At 41.2% G+C, this 16,417-nt stretch overlaps 2 protein-coding genes across 2 annotated transcripts; one reads left to right on the top strand and one right to left on the bottom strand.

Annotated features, from left to right (window-relative positions):
* Positions 1 to 609: 609 nt before the first annotated feature.
* Positions 610 to 5,880, bottom strand: LOC141910411 (trimethylamine transporter-like). Its single transcript, XM_074801150.1, has 8 exons — positions 5,823 to 5,880; positions 4,580 to 4,703; positions 4,172 to 4,315; positions 3,586 to 3,816; positions 3,104 to 3,335; positions 2,373 to 2,906; positions 2,188 to 2,283; positions 610 to 1,886 (listed from the first exon to the last, which is right to left on the bottom strand). The coding sequence occupies exons 2-8, from the start codon at positions 4,682 to 4,684 to the stop codon at positions 610 to 612; spliced, it is 2,619 nt and encodes an 872-aa protein (XP_074657251.1). The 5' UTR covers positions 4,685 to 4,703; positions 5,823 to 5,880.
* A 1,649-nt stretch (positions 5,881 to 7,529) lies between these two features.
* LOC141909711 (sodium- and chloride-dependent GABA transporter ine-like) lies at positions 7,530 to 15,628 on the top strand. Its single transcript, XM_074800295.1, has 13 exons — positions 7,530 to 7,753; positions 8,535 to 8,592; positions 8,688 to 8,898; positions 9,253 to 9,436; positions 9,880 to 9,997; positions 10,484 to 10,685; positions 11,418 to 11,580; positions 11,994 to 12,116; positions 12,481 to 12,629; positions 12,767 to 12,858; positions 12,937 to 13,091; positions 13,624 to 13,744; positions 14,727 to 15,628. Exons 1-13 carry the CDS (start codon positions 7,728 to 7,730, stop codon positions 15,234 to 15,236), a joined length of 2,112 nt encoding a protein of 703 aa, XP_074656396.1. The 5' UTR covers positions 7,530 to 7,727; the 3' UTR covers positions 15,237 to 15,628.
* The last annotated feature ends 789 nt before the right edge of the window (positions 15,629 to 16,417 follow it).

Here is a 16,417-nt window from a genome sequence, read left to right as displayed (position 1 = left end):
TGCAGGGACTCGAACCTGATGGCATCGCTACACTCAGCCAGGATGGAGATATCTGTACCGCTGGTAGAACAAACAGTAAGAAACACGTCTCAGCTCGCACCACTAGAGTCATCACGAATCGATGATACCATATTGCCGACGTCGATGTGCGTGTCCCAAAGATGTTGTATTGCCGACGTCGATGTATGCTGTCCCAATTATGTAACATTGCCGACGTGAATGTGTGTGTGTACTAGTGCACCTTGGTCTCAGCTCCTCTCAAAACATTACAGCGGATAATTTCATTATTATTTTGACTTTCATTATTATTATTATTATTATTATTATTATTTTGAATATAAATCCGAAAAGAAACTACGCATTCTATATATTGTCATAGATAAATAGTTTATTAGTTAAAAAATAATAATAAATAATAAAAATAAATAATAAACGGTACACAAATTTAAAATGATTCGAGTCTCGCGAATGTTTGCACCTTAAAAATGGAAGAATTTCTAGCTTAACATATATAAAACCAACGTTTAAAACTAATATTATAAATTATCAAATACTTAAACTACATTTCCAGTCAAATTTAAAGTCCCAAAACATAAGTATTTTCTTGCATTACATTTTCGTCGTTTCGTAGTCAGGCGGCGGGAGATATACGTCATTTACGGCACCGTTCACGATCACTACCGGTTCCGGTTGGTTTTGGGACGACGCCACCGCCATCTCGCGGTCGTTTACGGTTTCGTTAAGTTGATAAGCAAGTAGGGGATACAACATCGCGCAGAAGATGTCTTCAATCATGTTACCATCGATATTATACTTACTACGCATAGCGATACGAGCGCCACCGGCGGCCGTACCGAAAGCTACCAGACACACCCAGGCAATGGCATAAATCTCAGGAACCCAAATTATGCAGATATACAAGACAATAAACGCCAGCAGTAAAATACTGAGCACGACAGTGTAGAATACCAGCATTGCCGTTCTTCTTTTGGTGTTGCTAGTATGAACGATAGCTCGGGCGAATATGTACGGAGCTAGGAAAAAGTCCGCCAGAATCCAACCGAGTCTGGGTAGTGTAGGTCGGGCAAGTGTGTCGAACATACCGACTTTAAACTGTGGTCCGTACGGGTCGCGATTACCACCTTCGACTTCTAGAACGCGCCACAGTGCCACGCATACGAAACAGATTACTATAGTGAACGGTAAACCTGCCGCAACTGATACGGTCTGTAGGGCGTCCAGGGCATCTTTTCCGCCTACCCATATCAGCGCAGACGCCGTGGCTCCTTCGGAAAACGCCCAGAATACTCGCTGTATACGCGGTGGTTCTTTATCGCCGTTTGCGGCCAGACAATCGATGACGTAAGAACCGCTGTCTGAACTGGTGACGAAATACAAAATGATAGCAATAATCGAAAAGATTCGTAGAAATCCGGAAATACTTCCGTAAGAATCCATTACGTCGAACCACATTTGTTCCTTCGAATGACAAGATAAACGAGTCAATCTCTTGTCTTCCAGTTGGACTCCCATTTCCTGCGGTTTTGCGATATTGTTCAATGCGTTCAAACGAGCGATGAACTGAGAGGAATCTGAGTACATGGTCTTCTGACGGTTTATAATCTGATTCGAACATGGATTACAAGTGCTGTTTTCGCAAAGCCAGTTTCCGATTGGTAGGCCCACGTTTGGATCGGATGTGTTGATGTTGACGTTAAGATTGTGTCCGCAGCACAGTCCGGCGCCGGCCGCCTCGCGTTCCATTTTGATTCCGATTCCGCCGAATATGACCATCCAGAAAAATCCATAAATAATCGGCGCTGTCATTGTACCGTTAACAAACTCACGGACGGTTCGACCTTTGGAGATTTTAGCGATGAACATTCCTGAATTTAGAGAAGGAAAACGTTGAAGACTTTTGAAATTAAGATTTCAGTTCGATCAAAAAGTGGGTTATAGTAAACCGATTTCATTTCACAGAGCTGGGACAGTGCTTAAGTCCCATACTGCAGTCCACATAGCCCTGGATTGGAGCCCAGAGCCCCATACTGCAGTTCAGTGCTCCACATCGCATCCTTGAGCCCTAAACTACTAACAAAAGACCCCTACGCCACGCCCCTCAAGTGCAGCCCAAGCAGTCCCATACTGCAGTCCACATAGAACTAATAAAACTAATAAATAACTCACCGACAAAAGGAGACCAAGCGATCCACCATCCCCAGTAGAAAATAGTCCACCAATCCATCCACATTTCTGGTCCATCAGTTTCACCATCCGCGTAACCTATAGCAACAGAAAACAAAACATTTTACAAACCAGTAAAAACCAATTCATTCCTCGATCAAACATTTAGTAGGTTAAAGATAACTGACCTCTATTTCTATCAGCTCCACCGTGAGATTTACCGATCTGTTCAAAGGCGTCGCAATGAAACCCGAGTTGTAAAATATTCTGGAAGTAGAACCCGATACTCTGCGTGTAGAGATTCATGATGTACCACGTGTTGTCTAAGAACAGTACGATCAACATGATCACCATTCCAACTCCGAAACATAACTCGCTCAATCGACGAATTCCCAGCCCGATACCGGATAGTGTGGAGGCTGTAGCCAGAAGTGTGATGCACCAGATTATGATAATCTGACTAATACGGCTAATCGGGATGTCAGGGTTGATCAAGTTGAGTCCGGTATTTAGTTGAATCGTGCCCAAACCTAAACTGGTACAGACACCGAACAGTGTAGTGATAATGGACAAAGCGTCGATAGCGTCTCCCATCCAGCCGGATATCTTATCACCGAGTAGAGGATAGAAACATGATTTAACAGTCATTGGTAAACCCATACGATAAGAGACGATACCCATCAACATTCCCATTACACAATACACGACCCATCCGTGAATACCTGTTAAAACAAAAAATAACAACGTCAATGTAACTCATTAATCATTTGTCCGTTATTATGAACTTTCGAATCATTTTATACGGTATTCTACGGTTATTTTGAATATTTGAATGCCTGAATCATTTCATAAGGTATTAGACCGTTATTCGTGAAACTGCTGGTTGGTTATCCCTGTATCATAGTTTAACACTACTTACCCCAATGGTATAAAGTCAGGTTGATAGCTATCTGAGCCAGAGTATTGTCCGGCATGGATTTATCCGACATATAACGATTACCACCTCCTTCCGGGACGTAATGCCAAACCGGTTCGGCCACTCCGAAGAAGAACAACCCGACTCCGATACCACAAGCGAACAACATGGTGAACCAGGTCGCGTTACCATATTCGGGTTTGTCGTCATCTTTACCGAGTTTCACGTGACCGTACTGTAATAAAAGTTAATTACCGGGGTATGTTCAGAGTCGAAATATAGTGTCGAACAATCGTCACCTGGATCCCGGAGAATGTGGATATCTGGACGTGCTGCCGGGATCAAAACAGGGGATGGTTGATTCGGAAATCGGGATATGGATCTCAGCGATGGTTTGGGCTCCGACTAGAACACAATCTTCAGCCGAAAGAGTTCCCGGGGATCTTCATCCCGGTTCATCGAAATATTTCAAATCGTAATCTTACCTTGAAATAGACTATGATGATAAACACAGCCCAGATATCCTGCGATCCGACATACAGCCATGTGAAGGTCTTCGTGATGAATATTTTCCATCTTTTGAACTCGGCTCCAGTTAAGTCCGGTTTTAACATACAGAAAATAACGAAACCCCAAATGAAGACGATCGCCGCAATAGTAACTATAGGGTTTAGACGGATCGTCAACTTAGGGATCCTGAACCAACAACTCCGGTCCTAAAAATAGAAATTATATAAAGGATAAAACATTTTTCAAATGGGATTTGATTAAGGAAAAAAACTGGCTTTAATTCACAGTTAACAACTGTGGAACTGGGTCCCGAGTTCAAAGTTAACTCCAACTCTCACAACTGTGAAACTGGATCCTGAGTTCACAGTTAATTCTAATTTCCGAAAGGATAAGTGTCTAATTTTAACAATCTTCGTCGAGACGCTAAGGGCGCAACCTCAACAGGAAGGCAAGGGGGACCCCGAGACTACATCATAGATCTGCCCGTGTGGACGGTTGTTTTACATAAATTATTTCAACATCATAATACATTGTAGAATTCAATTCATTGATTGCACGAACCTTGATTTTATCGTATGCGATTGTGTTAGTTTCATCCGGGTCGGGAATACACTGGTGGAAACATCCTCCTGTCATACCGGTACAATAACAACTTCCTCGTTTAGAATTCACAGCTTCATCGTCTTCGACCACCGTCGGTCCAGGCTGTGTATGATAAGATAATAGTATCGTGATAATGATAATCATACATTAGACTCCGTTAACCCGAATTTAAAACAAAATTGTGTTTCCAGCAACAGGACCCAACTTCACAGAGTTAGAGTTCACTTTTGAGCTGAAATCTCTTTTCTTTTTTGATAAAGTTGAAATCCTCTCAGACTGGAACTGGATCCTGACATTCTTAAACTTTTTCACTAAACAAAATAACAATTATACATTTTCGAGAAAAACATTTTTTCTGTCACCTACCGGCGTATCGGAGGCGCCTTTTTCGTCGAATTCATGGTTGTTGAAAGGTTTATCAGGATTCATTTGGTAGGATGCGGTGCCACCATTCCGATAGTCTACCGACATCTCTCTTAGCGATCTGTGTCTGAAAAATGAATAAAATTCACGAATAAAATCCCCAAAACATTCCCAGAAATGGATATAAATAAATATCAACAATTCAAGAATGTAAAAAGCTTTAATTTTCACGGAAATGAATTCCCCTAAAATTCTTTAAAAAAAATACCGTAAAATTCGCAGAAATAAGTACCATAAAATTCATAGAAATAAAATCTTCACGAATCGAGTTTATAAGATAAGTCGCGCATGGGAATCTATTATGAGTTCTCATTGAAATGCGGTGACCTCTTCTTTGACAGAAGTTCAACACAATCGAGTATGTCCGGATTAGTTTTCTGAAAATCACCCGATGGCTTGGAATGTCGACACACCTGTCGATCCATAGTCTTATTATAAATGGAAGTTTATTGTTCACAAATTATAATTCTCAAAGGTTCATTTGGACGTGAATATTTCACGGCCTAGGGCAACTTTAGTTTATGTTGTTTAGTTAATCTAACAGGCGACCGACCGCACCTAACGCGTAGGTACTTTAAGAGTTAGGCAATCTAAAGCTATAACATAATAGAAAAATACCGAAGCAATTTTACTAATTAATTATACCCTGTTCTAAATGTTATCGCATTAGATTTCCAAGAATTCGTTCACCGAAGATTACTGTATAACTAACTCATTGTTGAAGCGGCGTGGTTACTTAAAAACGTGCCAAATTTGATCATGTTTTCAACCACACTCTGTTCCATGTGATCGGTTAAATTTAAAACGGTTTAGTTTGAAATGTCCCTATGCATCCGCTTAAACAAGAATGTGTGTTTAAATTTCTGGTGAAAACAATGGACACTTTTTTTCAGTCCTTAATCAAATTAAATTTACATTCAATTTACTAAGCCAGTTCGACTGTTCAAGTGATGAGTACAGTCTAATTAAGCGATTTAAAAATCTGACAATAATTAACATCAGAAAATTGTTTAACGATACGTTATTAACTGGTTCTAGTATAAAAAATATTCCTTATTCTGAAATAACTCTTCTTCAAGTGGAAAAACAGATGAAATACGTAAAAAGAAAATATTGACAATTCTGGAAATTATCAATATTTCTATATCGATAACTAAACTAAACTGTGTATAAATTGACAGTTTACCTTCGTCTTTTAGTTCTGGGTGTAAATGTTGTCTTGTTCCCTCCGTGTGTGAGTGTGTGACTGGTCACGACTCGGAACTGTTAACGCCGCCAAGCTAACGCCTTTTTGTTTATATACCCCCGTGCGACCAATTCAAATATTTCAAGGTTACCAACGGTCTGTTGACCACCTTATTCTTATAGTAAGTTCAAACAGAAATCCTGTGCTGATTCGCGGAATTCCGTATAAATAGAATGTGTGAATTGCTGCTTGTGTAAAAGGATCAAAAGACATACAAGATTAGTAAAGTTACCATGGAAAGCAGGGACGGAATTCCGTAGAATTTCGTTTAGGGTCAGTCTTAGCTCTTTATAGTTAAATCGCCAATTTAGCAACCTAAGTCTAGGTCCATCTTTAGTTAACCCAATCCAACAACTTACGACCAGTCGACGTTTGGTTCTAAAACCAACCTGACAACTTAAGTCCAGTCAATTATTATGGTATGAATATTGGGGGAAAATCATCGCAAATAAATGATAATGCTGTTAATACGATTAGGTGTGAATTCTAACCGAGATTAAGTGTTGAGATTAATTCCTGTTCCGCGGTCATGAGTTAAGCACCGCAGTTTATAATAAGCTCATTTCCAACTATTCTCGGCCATAAACTCAAGTCTTTGAACTCCCAGAACATTTCCAGTTAATTCAAAGCTTTATTCCAAAAATGAATTACCGGCAAACTGGCAAACTTTGCGACGAAAATAACGATAAAGTGTCACCATAAGGCTAGCTCGTCAGGCAGGTCAGTTAACCTAACCCTAGCTGCCCTAAAACCGTTAACCCTTGCTCATCGCGAACCTGGGACAGGTGACCAGTCTAGGTGTGATGACTGGTGTACGGTATGTTTTTAAACAATAAGGCTCATTGGCGTTGAATTTGGACCGTGGAACAAGAGATGACCTGATGTTTTTATAATACCTCATATTCGCATGGCCGGAAAAAAACGCCCATTTGCTGTAAAGCTACAGTTAGAATTAGACCCCGGATTCATCTAATTGTCTCATTATCATTCCAGGGTGATATAGAGTGTGGTTTAATTAATCCTGATTCCAGTAATCAGCGTTAAGCAGTCAGGAATGGCGGCTATTAAACCAAATGCGGTTACATAATCTGGTTCCTGGATCAAATGCCTTACTTCAAAATGATCTAATTTTCGTTAAATCGTTGTCTTTCGGTAGAGTTCAGGGGCTGGTTGCATAGTCATGGCTTAGACTTAAGACCATTCTAATACCAACTTAGTTCTATAGCCAATCTAACAACTTAAGACCAGTCTTAAGATTTAAGACCACTTTTGGAAGTCACGACTGTGCAACTGGCCCCAGGTAGAGTTCGGTAGAGTTCGGTAGAGTTCGGTAGAGTTCGGTAGAGCCACGACAAAATCACAATCGATCGTGTTGTGATGTACTATTTTTCAAGGACGAATTTCGTTATAGATTCTGTTGCGGCCTTATTGATCCAAATAGAACCCGAAAGACCTGCAGAATCTGGGTCTGGTTAGTCAACTAGGCCTCCAGTTATCAGACCTGCGTGAGCACCATCTGTCTCTCTCACTATATATATATATATCCACAGTTAAGATTCATGAATAATTTAGAGATATTTTAAAATTCAATCCGCAATTTATGGAAGCGCAACGTGACACACAGACAGTCATAGGCGAGACCCTATGTACCGTATAAACACATATCTCTACCTGCATTCAAACAGTTTATGTTTATTTTGTGTTTGAATCTGTCGAGGGAATTGTTTGTAAAATTGCGAATATGTAACTGAAATTTGAAATTCCTTGAAAGAAAGATCTCACCGTATGGGAATACGCGTGTTCTCGATGGATTATTCCTAAGTAACTCGACAGAGGGCGATTTTGATGATATATCTATCAAGATTTTCGAGGTAGGTTGATACTTGAGAATCATCACTCCAACTAGATCCACAACTGTGCCCAGTAACTGTGGAACTGGGTCCAGAACTGTGGAACTGGGTCCAGAACTGTGGAACTGGGTTCAGAACTGTGGAACTGGGTCCAGAACTGTGGAACTGGGTCCAGAACTGTGGAACTGGGTTCAGAACTGTGGAACTGGGTCCAGAACTGTGGAACTGGGTCCAGAACTGTGGAACTGGGTCCAGAACTGTGGAACTGGGTCCAGAACTGTGGAACTGGGTCCAGAACTGTGGAACTGGCTCCACAACTGTGGAACTGAGTCCAGAACTGTGGAACTGGGTCCAGAACTGTGGAACTGGGTCCAGAACTGTGGAACTGGGTCCAGAACTGTGGAACTGGGTCCAGAACTGTGGAACTGGGTCCAGAACTGTGGAACTGGCTCCACAACTGTGGAACTGAGTCCAGAACTGTGGAACTGGGTCCAGAACTGTGGAACTGGGTCCAGAACTGTGGAACTGAGTCCAGAACTGTGGAACTGGGTCCAGAACTGTGGAACTGGGTCCAGAACTGTGGAACTGGGTCCAGAACTGTGGAACTGGGTCCAGAACTGTGGAACTGGGTCCAGAACTGTGGAACTGGGTCCAGAACTGTGGAACTGGGTCCTGTACTGTGGAACTGGATCCAGAACTGTGGAACTGGATCCAGTACACTGTGGAACTGGGTCCAGTACTGTGGAACTGTGGAACTGGTTTCTCTGATGTGGAAAAATATTTCATTTTCAAATATTTCTAGGCCAAGAGCCGGAATGACAGCAGATAATAACAGTCCAACGTGTTCATCACATGCGCAGGTAAAGTGTCTCAACTACACGCGATTCAATTAACCATAAAATCATCATATCAACGTATAATGATCAACTAAAGTGTCCATTATACATTTATAAAGAACCCCTCGACCCTGGAAGCAGGTGACCACCAGGTGGCAGCAGCTGCTGATGATGCGGGCCACCAGGCAGCCGATGATGACGCAGACGACAACAGACAGGTTTACTCGTCCACGTGTTCGACTATGTTCAGTTTTATAGCATGCACGATCACCGAATCATGGATGATTTGGCGCCTACCGATGATACTGGCTCGAAACAGTAAAAATCAGGGTAAGAATTTACTATCCTTTTTTTGGGGGGGGGGGGGGTTTAGTGGGTAGCCAACCAGTCAGTCGACCGTGTCCGTCCGGAATAGGTCCAACCGATCTACTTTGACTTTCTTTCGTCTCTGGGTGGTGCAGATGCGAAATCTGAACCCGATAATGAACCGATGACTCGCAGAACCGGGCTCTGGGGTGTGAACAGTATCTGAGACAAATATTCCATCTTCTGGGAGAGCACAATTGAAAGTACATTGGACAAATAGTTTGAAATGTTCTGAAAATTTTACAATTTCTTCAAATTCTATTTAAAATCACCCAGATGTTGGTTAATTAATGATATATCGTTGTAATTAACCTGTAGGTTGCCTGGCGCCTTTGATAATCTGGATAATCTCGATCGGAATATGGTCCGTGCCGATGACGTCATTGATGTTAGTTTTGGGTCGGCATACGGGAGCCGGTTTGGTGTCCACGTTCCGTACGGTAGCCGGCCGGGTGCATACTATTTGCGCAGTCTTCGCAACGATTGTCATCTTACTGATCGCGTAAGTCGGGCTTAAACCCGGGACTCCATCGGTTCATGGCGAATCGCATAGTCGTGGCCTAAGATTCATAAACCAGTTCTACGGTCGATCTAACAGCTTGAGACCGGTCTAGATTTCAGACCACTAGGCAATTGAACTTATAAGACTAGAGTCTATAAGCTCATTCAGTTGCATTGCTACTCTTAAGGTCAATAAAGATCACTTTTGGACTTCAGTGAAAAGTTAAATCAAAATCAATTTCTATCAAAACAGGACCCGCAAAACACCTAGGACTGGTTTTATAGACTGGTATTACCTTTAACCCGGGGCTAACTCAATTGAAAATGAATTAAGTTAGCCCCCGGTAATACCAGTCTATAAAACCTGGCCCTTAAGAATAAAAAAAATTAAAATTATTTCTCAATTCATAGAATAAGAATTGTTTTTATTTTCTAACGTACTAGATCATACACGAGTGTATTATGCGGTTGGTCTGTGTATTTTACGTTCAGATCCGTCCAAAAAGCGCTACCCGGAACCCTCGACGCTTCTAAACACGAGTTCTACAGAATCACCTCAGAGGTACATCTTATGCGAACGCGTCACGTGGTCGATTCAGGAATTTACATAGTTGATATTTAGAATTTTTTTAATCACCTTTAAGAAATTTCATGTGACATGTAGAATTATATGCGAATATATACGTGCATAAATTAACATAATTTCCTATGCATATATTATATGATTAATTATATGATCATTATATGATATAACACTTTTTTTTTCGAATAAAGTTCGTGCAAAAACAAACGTTATTTTCTATGCATGTGACATAACATATTTTTGCATAAATTAACATAATTTTCTCTATGCATATGACACAACTAATTTTATGCAATTAGGTACGTGCATGATTTAACATTAGGCCTAATGTTACATAACAACATTCTATAATATTCATGATAATTATTATTATATTTTCAAATTTGTCGTTTCTACACAAATATAGTGCGTACGTGCATAAATTAACAATGATTAACATAAATAATGTAACGGTTAATATTTCAGTCGTCGATTCCGGTAATTACGCATGCGTTGGTCGCGTCAATGTCAGGTGTGATTGTATCAATCACGTTTGAAGCCGGTAAGGTATTGATACCAGTCGCTTGTGTTCTGTTCGTTTGGATACCAATGTATTGCTCGCTTACTGCAGTCTGGACTGATTCGCAAATCGCCGACGCCATGAACTTCCTGTTCCGGTTTGATTCGAGTATGGAATCTCTGTTAAATCAATTCATTTTCTTCTTCCATTGCTTAATCTAAGCTATTCACGAACCAGGGTCAAATTTCACGAAAATGTTTAACTCAAATTTTTGCTTTTATCGGTTACTTCATGTTTTCAATGAGGACAAAACAATTCAAACTTAACCGTTTAAAGCTTATGGTGATTCGTAGAGGGATCGTAGCATAAATACAGTGTGACGAGTATTACTTTATAGGTGTGACTCTACGTGCGAGCTATCGCTACTAATGTAGAGTATCTTCAAGATCAGTTGAATGAACAGGATGATGAAGCTACCAGATATTAGTAGCGAAAGCTCGTGCGTCTAATAAACCAATCAAAGCTATATAAAAAATTTTTTTTTCGAAATAAAGTTCGCAAAATCTCAGGATCTGGTTTCCAGGAAAGTCGCATGGAAAGAGATATAGTACTACTTACGGAAGCCCCTAGGTGACATACGAGATCATTTCTTTCACAATTTCGACTTAATATATCGAATTTCGACTTGATTATGTCGAAATTGTGAAAAGATTATCTCGTATGTCACTCAAGGGCTTCCGTAACTACTCGACTCTTTGCATCAGATTTGCCACGAAGAAAATCAAACCTAGTTTCCCAAATAGATTTTTAGTAGTATTTTCTTGAAGTATGAAGTATGTCTTCATTGTTTAAAGTTTTTCATGGACCTGTTGTTAACCATTTATTTCATTCTGTAAACAGGCAGTTTCTTCGACATCAAGACCTGGGCGGATGTCGCGTTGTATAGCGCAATGGACGTCGGACTGGCTTCCGGAATCTTACTTGCGCACGCGGGTTACTGTAAGAAGTCACAGTCGGTAGTTAAAATGGCCTGGGCGTTACCATTCATCTCAGCAGCTTGTCGGTAACTAATTATTGTAATAAATAATAATCGATCAAACTTTTTATGAACATTCAATAGATTGACGTAGAGTGATGCAGAACGTTATGGATGCAGCCACTTCCACGCATGGTTGAAAGGCTGCACATCTTTACCAAGCGCGGGTTTTCAATATGCAAAATTTTGACCGCTCTCTTTGCATAAGTAGGATAACGTGGCCAGTTTCCAAATCAAAGAAGTTTTACTCTGATCTTCCCAATTTCTTTTAACTCGCATCTTACAAGAATCACATATTCAATAACTTTGGAACCAGATCCGGATCTATGGAACCAGATTCGGAACTGTGGAACCAGATTCGGAATTGTGGAACCGTATCCGGAACTGTGGAACCAGATTCGGAGCTGGATCCTTCGAAATTGATGTTTATTTTTCTGTAGATTGCTCGGGGCTGTTATTCTCTTCGCGGTCGTGTTTGCCGCCACACCGACCTCGAGTCTGAGCGATAGAGCGGCAATCCTGGCCATGGAAGGTGACGGAAATACCGGACTAACATTCAACTGGTGTGTGTTGTAACATATAATATATACTAACATAATAACAGAAACTCGCAGTTAAACGTTTAATCAAGCACCTCATGGACAAAATATCTATCAACTAAAACATCACTCCTTCCGCATTTGAAACGGCGGCCATTTTGGATCACGTGAGATTTGAAATAGCGCGTGAACCAATATGGCCGCCGTTCCATTGTGGAATAGATTTATTGAAAATAAACTCATAATATCCGAGAGTCAAGCGAAGTCAAGAGTTAACCGCGGGATTGGGTAACTTGGGGGGGGGGTCTTCTGAGGTCATGTTTTGGTCTGTTACGGGTTCCTAAAAGTGACACAACTGAAATACTTTTCGCATATCCACATTATTCAGGTTACCGTTCCTGTTCAGCGAGATATTTGATGGTGACCTGCGCAGTAAGATGCTCGCATTCTCATTTTATTGCTGTATCAGCTTGTTGGGCTTGATATCGCAGATAACCTTGACTGAAACTGTGGTTCGTAGTCTGCAAGATGTTGGAGGTGAGAATCGAGCTAGGGCATCCCTGCAGGGGGATCTCTCCGCAGGGGACTGAGGGAATCCCTTCAGTGAACTGCGAGGGCATCCCTACTTATTACTTCTTTAGTTACGTGTAAAAACAGACTTTTGTTCTTTCTAGTTCCTCGCTTGGTGGCAGCACTGGTGACCGTGACCTTGGTTTTCATACTCGGCTGCGCGACAAGTCTGAGCGAAATCGTACGCAACAATCAGGTAACAATCGCAACCGTTAATATTTCAAATTTTAAAAGTTCGTTGAAGAAACCAATTAACTCAATTCTGTTTTTGTAGGTGTTTGTCTGGAGTCACGTGGTATTGGTATCGGCGTTGTTTTTGCAGACGACAGTTTTGACGATCGGTTGGAAGAAATTCCGTAATTCGATCGCTTATAAACCGGAGGCGCCCGCTGATTGGACAGTATCGGTTGCTTGGTGCTTTGTCGTCTCGTAAGTAAAGGCATGATACTATAGTACCCCCCCCCCCCAAATATCACACATCCAAAGTAATCTCTATTTCGTAAAGTCAAAGTAATGATTCAATTACATACACCCTACCCGCACACATTGTCCTTCAGCAGGGATTCAAAAACCCAAAAACCTTTCACCTTTCCCTAGAGGAGACAACCTCCCTCGGTCGGAATGGAGTCGAACCTGAAAACACCCAGGGACTCTGACACAATAAGTGATGCTACGATTGTTAAAATTGTCCTTTCTCATCAGGGATTTAAATTCTTGCCCTGGGAGACTCATCCTATCTCTCGCAGGTATTTGAACTCGCTTGACTATTCGAACCTGAAAACGCCCAGGGACTCAATAAGTGGTGGGGTACGATCTTAGTTAATTAAAGTTGTCCTTTCTCATTAGGGATTCAAATTCTTGCCCTTATGAGACTCATCCTATCTCTCGCAGGTATTTGAACTCGCTTGACTATTTGTCATAAAGTGAAACTACGGTTTCATTTACATGTTTTCTCGCACAGAATTCTACTGCCCAGTCTAGTGGTGTGTCTGTTATTCTATTGGTGGATTTATTTCGTGTGTAAACATCACGATAAACCAGAAAAACTGGCAGCCGACAGTTTCTCGATTATTCTACTCGAGGTAAGAATACCCCCTCTCCTCCTCCCCGCCCCCTCGTGGCAGCCGACAGTTTCTCGATTATTCTACTCGAGGTAAGAATACTCCCTCTCCTCCTCCCCGCCCCCTCGTGGCAGCCGACAGTTTCTCGATTATTCTACTCGAGGTAAGAATACTCCCTCTCCTCCTCCCCGCCCCCTCGTGGCAGCCGACAGTTTCTCGATTATTCTACTCGAGGTAAGAATACTCCCTCTCCTCCTCCCCGCCCCCTCGTGGCAGCCGACAGTTTCTCGATTATTCTACTCGAGGTAAGAATACTCCCTCTCCTCCTCCCCGCCCCCTCGTGGCAGCCGACAGTTTCTCGATTATTCTACTCGAGGTAAGAATACTCCCTCTCCTCCTCCCCGCCCCCTCGTGGCAGCCGACAGTTTCTCGATTATTCTACTCGAGGTAAGAATACCCCCTCTCCTCCTCCCCGCCCCCTCGTGGCAGCCGACAGTTTCTCGATTATTCTACTCGAGGTAAGAATACCCCCTCTCCTCCTCCCCGCCCCCTCGTGGCAGCCGACAGTTTCTCGATTATTCTACTCGAGGTAAGAATACTCCCTCTCCTCCTCCCCGCCCCCTCGTGGCAGCCGACAGTTTCTCGATTATTTTACTCGAGGTAAGAATACTCCCTCTCCTCCTCCCCCGCCCCCTCGTGGCAGCCGACAGTTTCTCCGTTATTTTAAGATAAGATATCTATTTCACTCCAACCATAAGAACTGTACGTGGAGGCAAGATTGAATACAAAATATGAAATATAAAAATTTACAAAACATGAACAGAATTATATACATATAGACAAAACAAAATAGGAATTAACAACATTTAAAATTATTCTCAACATAAACTAGCGCCCCCTAGTGAATCCTCGATTGCCACAGTAGGCGTTATCAGTAACCCTTACTGCCATAACCTCATTTAATCTTGATTGCTGTTCTTAAAATGGTGATTTTCTATTTAAGTGGTTACTGGTCATATTTTCCGCTACCGCGATTTCCGTGGCCGTATTCCGTTGGCCACCGGACCGCTGGAACCACAATGAAGATGCGGACGATGCACCGGACAACTTCCAATTAACAATGCGGCCCCCACCGTATACGGCATCGGATCCGCTGCCTTTATTTAGTTATGGTCAAACAGATCAAAACGGTCAAACTAACAACGCAAGCTCGGACACTCCGACTAGATCACCGCCATCTTATTGGCGAACTAGATTGTTTGATTCGCTGTTCGGACACCGGACTCGTTTCGTGTTGGATTCCGTGATCTCCTACTCGAGGCCGCCGCCCTATTCCGTGCAGCAATCGTTCGCGCAGTCGTCAAGGCCGCCGTCAGATGGGGAAAAACCCGACGAAAGCGATACGACGTCAGCGCAATGCGCGATGACGTACAACACACGAACGCAAACGCCGGCCACCAGCCGAGAATCGATGGAGCCTACGACTGGTGCGCCATCTGGTGTACCAAGGTGATCAAACTGACTCATCCGTGCATGGTAACAAAAGCATCCATGTTTAAGAAACACTGTCTTAAAACGGTTTGGTTCAAAGTACATCACTGTTGAACAGGTCCAGCACGTTACTATATTGGAACTGATACAGAGTTGATGCAGTGTCTGTGATAGATAAAAGGTGGCGTGTCTTTCCTATTAGTGGTCCACAGTTTCACAAACTCAATTATTTTGGTTTGATTGCTATTGGGTTGAGTCATGTTTTCACGAACAACGATGAAAACTAGGTCGTTGGAAGCTTTTGAACACCTGTAAAAATAAAACGATATATAACCGCTTTATAAACATATTCCTTGTACTGTTTCGAATAAGGCTGGGGCTTTGCAGACCCGAAAACACTATAAAATGTAAATATAGACATGTATATATATATATATATATATATATATATATATATATATATATATATATATATATATATATATATATACATGTCTATATTTACATTTTATATGATGAAAACTACTGATGTTTACATTTTATATATATATATATATATATATATATATATATAAATATATATATATATATATATATATATATATATATATATATATATATATATATATATATATATATTCATATGTCAGTTTGAATCATTTATGCCTCATCTGTTTATGTTTATTGGGTTATGATATTTTCATGGATGGTTAACAATATAAGAATATTTGTAAGATTAGTTTTTGTCTTTTTCATTTTTGGTGTAGGTTCACATTCTGTGTCAATTCGACTTTCGGATTTTATCTTCAAAACTCTTAGTGAGCTTACTTAGATGGGCTTACGTTGTTAGATTTGTTATAGAACTAAGTTGGTCTGGACTGGTTTTGAATTTCAAGACTGGCTAAAAAGCCATGGATCTGGCTAAAACAGAACTATGCTGAACTTAGACTGGACATATCTAAGTCATCAGATCAATAATGGAACCAAGATAATGATAAGACTGGTTTTAAACCTAAGCCTCGACAAGCCTCGACAAGGTCAATGGCACCGATTTAAAATGAACTCTCCTCGATAGTGGCGCCACTCCTAAATGTACAGAAAACAAAGAAAACAAGTCCGGAAAGCGGTATCTCTTAAATATATCAACGTTTATTCGATGTTTAAGTAATTTCTTTTGTCAGTATATACAATTATTTACAATAT

This window comes from Tubulanus polymorphus, chromosome 8, assembly GCF_964204645.1.
Source record: "Tubulanus polymorphus chromosome 8, tnTubPoly1.2, whole genome shotgun sequence".
In the NCBI taxonomy this organism is placed as follows: Eukaryota; Metazoa; Nemertea; class Palaeonemertea; order Tubulaniformes; family Tubulanidae; genus Tubulanus; species Tubulanus polymorphus.
The sequence above is the reverse complement of the archived record's forward strand: the minus strand, read 5'-3'. Positions and strand labels throughout refer to the sequence as shown.